Source organism: Sarcophilus harrisii, chromosome 5, assembly GCF_902635505.1.
Source record: "Sarcophilus harrisii chromosome 5, mSarHar1.11, whole genome shotgun sequence".
NCBI classification, from domain to species: Eukaryota; Metazoa; Chordata; class Mammalia; order Dasyuromorphia; family Dasyuridae; genus Sarcophilus; species Sarcophilus harrisii.
The window spans coordinates 38,444,593-38,458,203 of NC_045430.1; the positions used below are offsets into that span (position 1 = coordinate 38,444,593).

At 38.8% G+C, this 13,611-nt stretch overlaps 1 protein-coding gene across 3 annotated transcripts in view; it reads right to left on the bottom strand.

Annotated features, from left to right (window-relative positions):
* Window positions 1-3,546: 3,546 nt before the first annotated feature.
* The window catches only part of TMCC3 (transmembrane and coiled-coil domain family 3), a 130,109-nt gene continuing 120,044 nt past the window's right edge, over window positions 3,547-13,611 (bottom strand). For all 3 annotated transcript variants that reach the window (XM_031938903.1, XM_031938902.1, XM_003771029.4), the window contains one exon: window positions 3,547-7,290. In XM_031938903.1, coding sequence (XP_031794763.1) covers window positions 6,988-7,290 — 303 coding nt within the window. In that variant the 3' untranslated portion in view covers window positions 3,547-6,987. The remainder of the gene's footprint in view (window positions 7,291-13,611) is intronic.

Below are 13,611 nucleotides of genomic sequence, written 5' to 3' on the forward strand. Positions count from 1 at the left end.
CTATGAATCTTATTTTATACACTTAAAAGCATTATTTTAAAAACATATTCTAAGATGAAGTTCATGGGCTTCAGCAGATTGCCAAAGAGATCTATGACATAAAGCATTAAAAAACATCTAATGTAAAGGGTAAAAAGGATAATTTTATGCTGAAGTTTTGGAGGTTGGAAAATGAGAAGGAAGATTTGCAGTCTGTTTGCTCTGGGGCAGTCTTTTCACTGTCCACTCCCTAACTTGCCTCATCTTTTTTGCTTTCCCCTTCTCTGGTCCTCCCACTATAGAAATTACAGTCTATTCCACAGAGATGGAACAAAAAGCTTTCACAGTATTCTGATAACACAACAGTGAATAATTGATTAATATCTTAAAGCACCTATTATGTATTAGGCACTGTGTGGAGGGCTGAGTAAACAAAAAAGAAGTAAAAGACAGTTCCTGTCTTTCAGGAACTTACCATTTAATGGGGAAGACAATATGAAAACAAATATCTATAAAATGGGACATAGAGTAAACAAGAAATAAAAGAGGTAAAGCACTGGAATTAAGAGGGGTTAGGAAAGGCTTCCCATACAAGTTGGATTTTACTTGGAAATAACTTTTTGTCAGCCCCACTTTCTTTTTTTAAACAGAATCTCAAGGTGCTGGAAGGATATTGGCATCTCCATCTGGAAGGGAAGCTACAGAGGTAACAGGATACAAGGAAAAGATCACTGGATTTGGGAGTTGGAAGACCTTGCTTTAAATCTTGCCACTGTCACTTTGATGACCGAGTGACTCGGTGACCGACTGAGTTACTAACTCAGTTTCTTCATCTATAAAATGATGGTTACACTCTATGTCTGTTGAAGGTTCTTTGTAGCTCAGAATGTATGATCCTATGACATTGGAATTTGGAGAACAATTATTTTTGGTTCTGGCTCAAGATAGCCCAGAATGAAAATAGCATTTGCAAAATGTGGAAGCCATTAAAAACCTAATGTTGAAAACTTTATGCATATGTTTTGAAAATAAAAAGCTTAAAAAAAATCCAAGTCTTAAATAAAGTCAGTTGTAAATGTGAGTAACGTAGGCTTGGAAAAACAATAAGGAAATTCATCTTTCTCTTTTCTTGCTAACTAGTCCTTCTGTTTCAAGTCTCTCCTCACTTGCAAAGTGATTCTCCTAAAAGTGTAGTTCTAGCCATATTATATCTTGTATATTTAGCTCCAGGATCAAATATACAATTTTCTGTTTCATTATTAAAGCCCCTCTCCTTCCTACCTTTCTAGTATTCTTTTATTTATTTCACTCTCCTCCATATTTTCTAGAAATCAGGGACACTAGCCTCCTTACACCTTTCTCAAACAAAATATCTCTTGCTCCCATGTCTGGAATCCTCTGTTCTCTCATCTCTGTCTTTTGACTTTTCTCAAGACCCCGCTCATGTCCCACTTTTCATAGAAAGTCTTTTTCAGTTCCTCTTTCCCCCCACACAACCGCTAATGCCTTCTCCCTCTGTGTACCTTCCATCTAGTAATCTATATGTATCTCCTTCATACCTAGTTACTTACACCTTTTCTCCCTCATTAGAATAAAAGCTTTTGGAGGGAAGGGACTTTTGTTAATGCCTTTCTTTGTATCTTTAGTGCTTGGCTTAGTGCCTGGATATAATAGGCGATTCATAAATGTTCACTATTTAAGATGAGAAAGATTATGAGGGCAAAGCATTGCATATCCTGTCAGCCTCCCTCAATGTATCCATTAGTTTTGCTAAAGTGATTCTGACAGGTATACTATTCCACACTCACAATCCTTCACCTCTCCAAGAGACATATCAATTAGTCTTGAGTAATGTTTTATCTCTTACAAGGGAAAGGTAGGAAGGTGGATGAATAGCTGGTGATGATTGATGTAAAAAAAAAAAAAGGCATCAATAAAGCTTTTATTTTTTTAAAAAAAATTGAACTCTTTATTAAACATCCAAACTGACATCAATTACATTTATTTAAAAAAATAAATGGCACCTGTTTTTGAGTTCAGTTATGACCACATACCATGAGGTGAAAATATACTAAGACTTTACAGATTTATTTTTTCACATTGGTTGACATAAAACTTTACAGCGTGCTACACAAAATGGCAATTTGGCGGTGGACAGATCAGACTTGACAGCCAGGTTAAGAGCTACCTTCACCCTCAATGACTACGACCTATGCTAGCATTCTCTGAGATATAAACAGTGCTTTTTGTTGAAACATTTCTCTCAAACACATACAAAAGAAAACCAAACTGCACATGCTTTAAATAAATAAAATTTGTAACAAATAAATCAGGTCTATGTACATACAGTATTTCCAAACATCTTAGAACAGATAGCATTTGGTTGATTTGAGGAAATTGGCTGTTTTTGTTCTTAAAGGGGGTTGCCAGTCAGTCTCTTTGTTAATTGCAATGTTTGTTTCTTTAGGTTTTTAAGTGTTTTAGGATGTAGGCAGCCCAGTTCCCTTTTTTTCCTAATTTAAATCTGCAGGCTGTTAATCCCTCAGAGTGGGAACTAAGCCACCATTTGAAGCCATCTCTCCAGTAAAAACACTGCATTTTAAATTCATCATGTTTGGGCTTTAATGTTAGCTAAGGAAACACACATGATACAGTCTCCAACTTATTGGAAGAACCTTGCACAAAGTTATCCAGGGTGGCTGGGCTCCGAGGCTGGGCCTATTAAATTCTCAAGTCTAGCACTGTAGACTAGAACCTAACAATCTTGGGTAATGATGTTTTTCTGAGAAAATGCATTCAGAGACTCCAGGATGCCAGGCACATACTTTCCCCCAACAAATCTATGGCAAAGGCATGTAGAGCCCTTTCCAAACCATGGCTGGTGGTTCCATGGCTTAAAAGTCCAAGGGGGTATGGTAGAGAATGGGGTCAGAGAATTCATCTTTGTCTTTGGCTGACTGCCAATTGTCTTCCCCCCCTTTTAAACTCAATCCACAATTTATTGGGATGTCCTGCTTCCCCCCTTTCATTGTCAAGGATTAAAGGGTTAACTTTATAACTCACTCATAAATGCATCCCACCCTACTCTTACCTCTTCCCACCTTCTCATTTTCCCCACTTGGATTCTAAAGACAAATCACAGGTCAGTGCAATGAGAGCCTCTGGAATCCCAGATCTAATAAAATCAGATTAGATATTATTGGTAGCACTGGGTATCAAAGGAGGATTTGAAGGAAAGGGGATAATCAGACTAAAGGATCACTTTACTAGGTAAAAGAGGCAGGTGGTCTCATGATGCTGTCCCTTATCCCTGGCAGTAATTCTCCTCTCCAACCCTTCCCTGGCCTGAGGTGAAAAGTGAGAATAATGGGGTTGGAGGCAATAATTGTAGAGGTCTGGCTGGTTCAGGGAGCTTGGGGTTGGAACCGAGAATATAGGGAAGGATATGATCAGGTGTAGTACATGGTTCCCTATAGTCCTCTTCTAGGCAAGTTCCAGGAAGAGCCTTTCCACTTACATTATTGACTACCTATAATATTATACACATATGCACAATTGTGTGTTACATCCTAAAAGTCTCTAAAGCAAGAAAACAGTGAGTTGTTTTTTTTTTTTTTTTTTGACTCATTATAAAAATGCTTCCATCTGATGTTAGGAATTAATTATTTCAGAAACAAACCCAAAGGACACAGAGGTAATTGATGACCAGAGGGAAGCCAGTCCCATTCAATACTATTGAGCTTATAGAGACAAGACTGGGGCACATCAATAGAAGCCTGGGTACCAGAGACCAAAGGAATGAATTGTAAGAGCAGCTGGGTGAAAATGTCACTCATGTGGTGATGCACAGGGACAAGTTAATGAAGGGCAGTGTGGATGGGGCTCTTACCAATCTCAGGGAAGGCAGGAGAAATCCAGGGAGTGGAATTATGACCAAAAAATGAGAAGGACAGAAGTCTTGATCTTTCAGCTGAGCTCAATCTAACACCTCATTAGGGTGGCAATAATACAACATGAGACAGATTCTCTAAAGTTAACAGTGCTTGAAGATGGCAAGTCACCTCCTCCAAGTCTTTGGTTATTGGCTCAACTTGAACTAAGGAACCTTTTAAAGGCAATCTGTGGGGAAGTATATTTAATGATCAAGAAAATCAGAAAAGCCCACCAAATATAAAAAGCTTCCTCCTGTCTAGGGCTCAACACCACATGGACTCTTTCAGTGATCCTTGTGTTAGGTAACACACACACAAAAAAACTGGCTCTCCTATGCTTAAGAATTTTAAAAATCCTATCTTCATGGGTACATGGGGATGGCAGGGGACAATGGGGGATAAAAGGTTAGTTGGCTTATGTGTAAATTTGAGGAAATTCCTCAACATTTAAAATGTATAGTCACTTAAAAAACATACAATATTTTCCTGATAGGTCTGTGTTTTGTGTTTCTACTATGAAAAAAAATATGCAGATTTTAAATCTGAAGGGCTCATCTATTATTATCATTAATGTTTTCAATCTACAGTACACCATCATTCTTCCCATTAAATGGGGATGTAATAGCGTGCCAAGAGAAAAATCTTATTCGGTTGTTTTTTCCCCCTAACAAAACAAATCAGAGGAAGCAGATGAAAAGTACACTTTGCCCCCGCAAACTGTACCAATGGCTGCTGGTTCGTAACTTTTAATGAGATTTCAGAAAAACTCTTCTCTATTGTTAGATTCATTAAAACAAAGAGTGTCAATTATATGGGAGCTGGTCAAATAAATTTAAATCAACATTCATCAATAAAGAATTGTTTTAGGATATTACCCATTACATAAGTTTCAGGATATTGTCAATCACAGATGTTTCAGGATGTCACACCTCTCGAATTGGCTTCCCTCCCTAGTCCCAGAAATTGCAATGTTACCAAATAACATCCCAATGAAACCTCATTTATTCCATTCCAAATATATACTGATTCATACCAGAGTGAGAAGATTCACTCTTCTGAAGAGGCTTAGCAGTGAAAAGTGAATGAAATAGCTGAATTTCAAGAATAAGCAATAAACGGGGAATGAGGAGGGGGCAAATATTAATCCCCAAGGGGGAAAAATTGGGTTTTAATCATTCTTTTCAAATGAAAAGAAATGGCAACACAAAATATTACATAATAAAGACATCCCCTGCTCAACCCCTGAGTATTTTTCAGGGCCTCTCTCTGAGAGTAGACTCGGGATCCTGGTTGTAATATCAATCAATGCAACAATTTGTTTATCCCTGTTCATAGATACAGGTGAATACTAATCATTAAAAACAGACATGGAAAGGAAACTGGAATGCCCCTTGGAAACTTCTCTCCAAGAACCCAAGACCCTCCCACTTAATCCTGGTTTGTTGAGTCATTTGTTGTTTCAAACAAATGCACCAAATGAGAGATTAGGTTGGGTATATTTTTTTAAGCTTGACACAAAATCGCAGTCATACCTATTTTTTCCCCAAATGCTTACCCCCTATTCCATGAAACCACAGTTCATACAATCACATTAAATAAGAGATTTCCCTAAGAGCAGCTATTTAAAAAATATTGCACTTTGTTCGAATCCAGGTTATTAAAAACAATGCTTCCTGAAAACAAACAAAAATTCATCGATGTTTCAACAGTTCTTCATATTAAAAGTGAACACACATTTCTGTACACCTGAAGGAAGGTGTGTTTTGAATAACATGGAGCCAAGTGGAAAATTTCTACTTATATAGACTTTCCATTTTCAAATATTTAAGAAAGCATTTGTTCCTCTTTACTCAGAGGCTAAAAAATTTCATACAAGTTGGAATTTTAAAAAATGCTTTAACTTCAACACCGTTTTCCATAAGACTACCAAAGAGAGATGGCATCTCTAGTTCCCTAGTCTCCTAACTTCCTGAGAGGACCTTATCAATATTGTGGGTGATTTCATTATCCACTTCAATCACCCTCCAATCAACGACCCACCCTGATGTGACATCTTGCTCTCTAGTTGACCAAGAAATCATGTTGAATGAATGAATGAAATCATGTCTTGCTTCCTATAGCAACATAACATCCTTCCTATGTCTGGCATATGCTTTGAGATTTTCCACAGAGAAAGACAGAAAGGGGACCACATTTTCTTGAAAGGTTGAATGTCCTATAGAAACAGGTCAGGTTACTCCTTATAGGGCCCAATACAAAATACAAATGACTTCTAGACCAATTGCTAATCAAGAGCCATACAGAAATATTTGGCACATTCTAGAGCAAAAATCAGTCACTGGTCTGTTAAGATAAGTCAAGTGGAATGATTAAATCCACTCATAAATCCTACCATTTTGCAATTTCAAGGAGAATAGATCCTCATTAAACCCTAAAGCGAGGCTCCTTGTAAGTTGGGAGCCTTTTCAATGTCCCCATGACAAGTCTAGTGAATCACGATGGACACAGGGGTCCCTAATTGGCAGCTAAGTGGATTGGATACCTTTGTAGAAAAGAATCCTTTGATTTTTCTAGTCCCCGTGGCTCATCTTTCACCAAGTCAAACTCTCTTGTTTTTTCCACAATGGAGGAAAGGGTTTGCTGAGACACCCAATTTCAAAAGGTGGATTTTGAAATCCACTTTTACCTTCCTGACATTTCCCATGCACCAAGTCTTCCTGACCCAGCCCAAAACTTAAATACAACAAAAAGTTAAATTAAAAAACATAAAATAAAACAACCTGACACCCCCCCCCCCCCTTCTTATGCTGTGCTGGTTTTGCAGAATGGAAATCTGTTCCAATTAAGGCAGCAAGTAGTGAGGGGAGAATTTGACAAGAAGACGGGCTAACCATGGACAGTGATTAAGTAGGCAACTGCTATCAAGTTAGAGAATTGTAATTATTTACAGGTTACAGCTTGAGTCCTCTTGAATCTGTCATCACTGTGCATGACAACTGCTTTGAAAAATTTGGTAGTTAGTATACGTGGAAAAGGTTTGCTATCTTGAAAGAAAGGGAAGCCAGAATGAATAGATTCATCTCGGTATTATTACCCTCTCGATAGCACACAGAATATGATCCCAGTTTTTACAAAATATCGCAAGAAGCGTGACCGCAAAGAAAGTGCCGAGGATATGTAAGCGGCTCTTCATCATGGGGGCAACAAACTTGGCAATGGTGGACACGCACACGAGAATGACCGTCATGAAGGCCAGGATCACGTTGATACACTTGCCCAGGAGGACTTTGGCGTTCACAGTGTCGGTCTGCAGGGCTTGCTGCTCTTGCTGATGAAGCTCGAGCTTGGAGATGCGGGTCTGGCAGGATTCCAAGGCTTCCTGTGAGCAGGGGGAAAAAAGAGAGACGTATAGGATTCAACAGGGGTTCACCTGAGTGAGGAAGACAGGAAGACTTATCTTCCTGAGTTCATATTACCTGTGTGGCCCTGGGAAGGCCATTTCACCTTGTTGCCTCAGTTTCCTCATCTGTCAAATGACCTGGAGAAGGAAATGGCAGACCATTCCAGTGTCTTTGCCAAGAATGAGACACAACAGAAAATGACTGAATGGCAATCTTTGAACTATAAAATGAGGAGTGTTGGCTTGTAAACTCACTCTTACGTTTTGACATCCTTTGGCACATTAAGTCTCAGTCTGTTAAAGTAAAAGTTAAGATCTACTGAATTTTACAATTTTTATTTTTTTCTAAATCTGTAACTATGTTTTACAAGCTTTTAACCAATCTTGGTACCAGAAGCCAGATGACCAAAAACTATTCCCTTCTATGTGCCATGGATGATGAATGTTACAAAATCCATAGAGTTGCCAGTCACTCAATGGCTTTTCTTTGCTGTAAAACCATGGTCCTGGACGGTGATAGAGATAGTTGTTATAGGAAAGTGATTGTTATGTAAAAAAATTTCAGTTTCATATACAGTCTCTTTTTTTGTGTGTATAATTGTCTCTTCCATTCAGTTGTAAGCTCCTTGAGGGAAAGAACCACCTCTTGCCTTTCTTGGTATCCAAAACGCTTAGCACAGTTCCTGGCACAAAATAAGTGCTTATTGACTGTTTGGTGTATGTGAAGTACAAAATTTAAAAAACCTACTGTTGAGGGTTCAAAGCTTCTACCGTGTGAGTTTCTCAATTTAAAGAAAAAATTTCAAGCTCCAATTGTATACATTTCTAATTTGAGGGGAAAGTCATTCATACATTTTAATGATGTTAGTCTAACGAAGAAGACAGAAAGAAAAAGAAAAAAGAAACCAAGCTTTTAGCTCATTTTGTCCAATAAGATCAAATGAGAGATATATGTGAAAGGACTTTGCAAGTTTTTTTAATTTTCTGGAAATGTAGCAGATCTGTCTGTCAATATTATGCTTGAAAGAGCACTTTATGAAACCTAACAGTGCTACATAAACATGAAGAGTAATGATTATTATTGCTTGAAAGAGCAATCACAATAACAGTGTTTGGTGAGAGCTTTCTTATTAGAAAAACACTTTACAAATATTCCCATTGTAACCTTACAACAACACCGGGAGGTAGATTTTACCATCTCCCCCATTTCACAGAGGAGAAATCTGTGGCAAACAGAAGAAAAGTGACTTACCCAGGATCACACAGCCCAGGATCTGAAGCCAGGTCTTCCAAACTCTAGAGCTAGTGTTCTATCCCTAACTATCTTGCCTGGACCAGGATGATCTACCTAGGATATGGGGATCATTTGAGGAAGCATAGTATAATGGATGTTGCTAGAGATTCAAATCCTGTCTCAGATGCTTAGTAGCTAAGAGATCTTAACCCTCCTGAACTTCACTTTCTTCTACTGTAAAATCAAGGGGCTGAATTTCATAGCTTTTAAGGTTCCTTTCTGCTCATGCTCTATGAGTCTGTACTATCTGCCAATAACTATTCCTTGTAATGGAATATCCTTGGTGACGATAATAGATTTTCAGAATCAGTCCACAGACTAATTAATTGTCTTGTTTACCTCAGTTTCCTCATCTGCAAAATGAGCTGTTCAAGGAAATGGCAAATCATTCCACTATCTTTGCCAAGAAAATTTCAAATGGATCAACACAATTGAAAATTGAACAACAATGACAAAGCTCATGGAGTGTATTGCATATCCAGATATTACAGAGGAAATGGTTGATGTACAACCCTCTGCCCCTAAGAGAGGTGAAAAAATGAAGGTAAAAACCTTTAGTTGTCTAGGAAGGCCCCTGACCAATTATTATTCATTCAACAAACATTTGTTTCCCTGTTTATTGACCCAGTAGCCCCTTGAGGGTAGGGACCATGTTTTTGCACCTGTATCCTCAAAGCTGGGGATTACAGTAAGCACTCTATAAATGCTGGCTAACTGAAAAGCCTGTTGTGATGTTCAATATTGTCTCTCCTAATATGCATTTACTTAAAAGACAGAGGGGGGGAAGAGAGGGAGAAAAAGACAGAGTCACAGAGACAGAGAGGTAGCTAGCTAATAGCTCCAATATTCATTATAATTTTCTATTAAGTATGTATATTGGAGACCAAGGAATGGAGTTAACACATTGCCATGGCAACTCTCATTATACCAGATGATCAAAGTTAAAGCATCTTCATTTCTTCTCATATAAAGAATACAAGGGTCTTCTCTTAGCATGCTATAAAATTAGTATAACAGAAATTAAGAGTTCCTATAATATTCCCCAACTTTGGACCTCTAGTGACTTCAGTCCTAACTAGGTCACAGAATTCAGGAAGAACAGAAGAGCTTTGTCCAAGGCAGCTATAAGGAGGAGGAGGGAGAAGAATAAGAGTCCTGAGCCTGGAGTTAGGAAGATCCAGATTCAAATTCTGCCTTAGACACTTAACTAGTTGTGAGACAAAGAGTAAGGAACTGAGTCTCTCTTTTGGTCTCAGTTTCTTCTTCTGTTTTTCTCCCCGAGACAATTGGGATTAAGTGACTTGCCCAGAATCACACAGCTAGGAAGTGTTAAATGTCTGAGGTCAAATTTGAACTCGGGTCCTCCTGACTTCAGGGCTGATGCTCTATCCACTGTACCACCTGCCTGCCCCTGTTTCTTTATCCGTTAAACAAACAAACCAACCAAAAATAAAATGGGAGTAGATTTGTGATCCTCTAAACTTCAGAACCACAGTTTCCTCTTCTGCTAAATGAGAGCAATAATACATGCCTGTTTAACTCTCTGCAAACCTTAAAGGGCCATGGATCTGTGAATTAGTGTTGTTTCTTTGCATTATTTTTAGATGATTTTCATTGAGGGTTCAGAATAAATCTATTTCCTTAAAAACCTTTTATTTAGCTGGAGGTTGACCTGTTCCTTCAGCCCATGGCCATTTGACACAGTGCAGAGGCAAGGACTGAGACTCCGAATCTGCACCATGACTAAGACTTTGCTGAGTAAGACCCCTGACAGCTTCACTACCCACCAACATGACAAAAGCACATGCTTAGTCATTTCCTTGGCAAGAATTTTTCCCCCTTCTGTAGTTCAAAAGGAGATCAGGAATAAAAGCTTAAATTGAGTTTTCTGAATCTCCTGGGGGCCTTTGCCCCCTCCTTCTCTGCTTTTCACTTTTCCCCAAAATAATTTCTAGGTGATCAGAAAAAAAAGGGGGGGAAGAAGGAAGTAATCCAAGCACCAACAAAAACCTGACACAGACAACAAAAGGCCGCCACTTTTGGAAGCAAAATGACATCATACTGGACCCTTATAATTTACCTGTTAAAATGTGAATGATTAAGTGGCCCAGTGTGATAGAAACAGCACTCGTAGCTAAGAGCATGGCCAGAAATGCCCCATAATTTGTCAGTTAGCCTGGCTTGGGAAGTCAATGCTTTCCACCTTTTCTGTAATTGTGCAAAGTTCCGAGGTTTGGGGATGATCAGCCAGGCAGCTGAAACACCAGCTCACACCATTCCTGGTAAAATAGCCGACCCCGAATTTCAGTTTGTGGAAAGCTACCACTGTGGCTGTTGCTCCTTGTTCACTGGAATCTTAGAGTAAGAGCCTCTGAATTGAGTCTCTCCACTTCAAAAGTCTAGGCCCTTTTCCAATCCATCCTAACTCCTCCCTCCACCTTCATGCTGTGTCCCCATGCATTTCTGTCTTCCCTTTCATGTTAAAGAATCCTTTGGCTTGTTTCAAATGCCATTTTCTTTCTTCTACTAGAATTGAAGCACTTAACTTAGGCTCTGGGAACTTAAAAAAAATACATTCTGATGATTATATTTCAATATAATTGGTCTCCATAGTAGTCCTTTCTATCTAATTTCATATTTTTAATTAATATAATTCTGAGAAAGCTCTTCACCAGACTCTCAAAAGGGGTCATGACTAAAAGGGTGAAGAGCCCTACAGGGATCCCACATCTCCTCCATCATTTTGTATCTACCAATATTTCTACATATTGTTTCTCTTGGCTAGACTCTAAATTCTGTGAGGGTAAAGATTATTTTTAATTTTTTTCTTTATATCCCCAAGAACATGAATGCACAGTAAATGCTTTGTTCAGTCATATCCAATTCTCCATGATCCCATTTTGGGGATTTCTTGGCAAAGATATTGGAGTGGTTTGTCATTGCCTTCGCCAGCTCATTTTACAGATGGGGAAACTGAGGCAAACAACGTTATGTAACACTAAATCCAGATAGGCTATGCCTTGGGTGGAAGCAGGAGTATGTTGGTAAATGTTTAGTGTCTGGCTTTCTGAGAACAGAGGCCATATTTTGAACCTGTTTTATAGTTTAATCTGTATTACTAACATTATCTCCATCATTTTATTAAGTCTAGACAATTACCAGAACAATAAATTAAGCCCTAATTTATAGTATTTGCTGATTCCCATGGTTGGGTTTGTTTTTCAATTTTCAATTAATCCTTTTTTTTTTTAAAAAAGAAAAATAAACTCATATTCAATGGCTCAAAGTTAAATTCTGGAACAACTAAGCAAAATTTGGCAAAAGATTTACCCTTCAGGCCACTGCCCTAAGAAATATACTCTTTTGGTTGGTTCTCAAGGGTCTACTCATAGTGAAAATTTAATCCTTGATTGGTGTGAGCTTGCTCTAGCATATCTCTGGGTGGAAGTATTAGGAAGATGAGAGAATAACCATTATATCACTACAGAATCACAGAACCATAGTCAAAAGGTCCTCAGAGCCCTTTTAATCCAACTCTTTCATTTTACAGATGAGGCCCAGGAAAGTTAAGTGATTGGGTCACACATGTAACACATACCATCTGGGATGTGAACCCAAGATCTCTCATTCAAAAGACACTATTCTTTCTTGAGATATTTACATTTCAGAGAAGGGGAAAAAAAACCTCTTTCTATAAGCCAGAACTTTTAGGATCATAAATGTGTATAATTATTTTTCAGTGAACACCTCTGTATTTTTTCCCCTTTATTTTAAGGGTATGGCTTATTTTTAGACCAATATAAAGCCAGAAGTCTCTGGTTCAAAATGTCAAGGATAGGAAACTGTCTTGCCCTGTGATTCTAATGTGAAGCCGATTCTTGGTGCCTTGTGCTCAAGCAAGATCCTACCTCTCTAGAAATTTCATGGCTCCCACCTGCCTTGGGGTCTGCCAGTGTGTGGACTGCTCAATCATGTGGGCTGTCCTAGTATGCAGACACATTTACCTGTAACACAGAGCCTTCACTACCCAGTAGGCACAGCCCAGGTGTATTGTTTCCTTACTGTACCCTATCCTGGTCTGGTAATGTCAGCTAACGCCCTAATTATATGCTTCCCTTGTTTCTCTTGCCCCAACTCCACCCTTGCCCCCATCCTCCCACCCTCATATGTCTTAAGCCTCAACCTATGAAAGTTAAAACACACCCATAATAAAAAAAAAGTCTGAGTCTTTTGACAATTTTAACACCAACAATTTAAACAATTTTAAACACTAACCTCAAAGGTAGGGGAAACAAGCAATTAGTCAACAAGCATTTCTTGAGCTCCGACTATGTACGAGTTACTACACTAGAGATACATACTCCAAAGTCAAATAATTTGGGTTCTCAAGGAATTCAAATTCTATCAGATGAGGGAAGCTTATTCTTGGAAATGGAAGCATTTAGTCTAGTTTGGTCTAGAAAAGCTCTAAGATTTCTTCTGGTCCTAATAGTCTATGATGTGTGTGTGTGTGTGTGTGTGTGTATATGCAAGCATGGAGGGCCTTGAATATTAGTCAATGAAGTTTGGGCTTTACCCTGCAGGTAATAATAGGGAAGTACTGAAAGTCTGTGAAAGGGGAGGGGGATGCAAGGGATATGGTCCAATGGTGGCTTGAGGAAAAGGGACCAGGGACATCTTCCTAGGTGAAGGCCAGTGAGGATCCAGCATGAAGGGAAGGAGAAAATGAAGGAAGGCAAAGATGTTAAGTCACAGAATCACAGAATTAGAGTTGGAAGCAATCCTCATGAGGATACTTGCCCAGGATCACACAGCTAATGTGTCAGAAGTGAGATTTCAACCCAAGCTTCCTCATCTTCAAGCCCAGGGTCCTCTCCCACCCTTTCACACAAGAGGTAACAGAGATTGGTGGCCTTCAATGGAGAGGTTCAGGAGGCAGTTTTGAGGGGTCTCTAGAACTCAGGAAAGAGGCCAGGATAAAATCGATAGATTATGGATACAGAGGT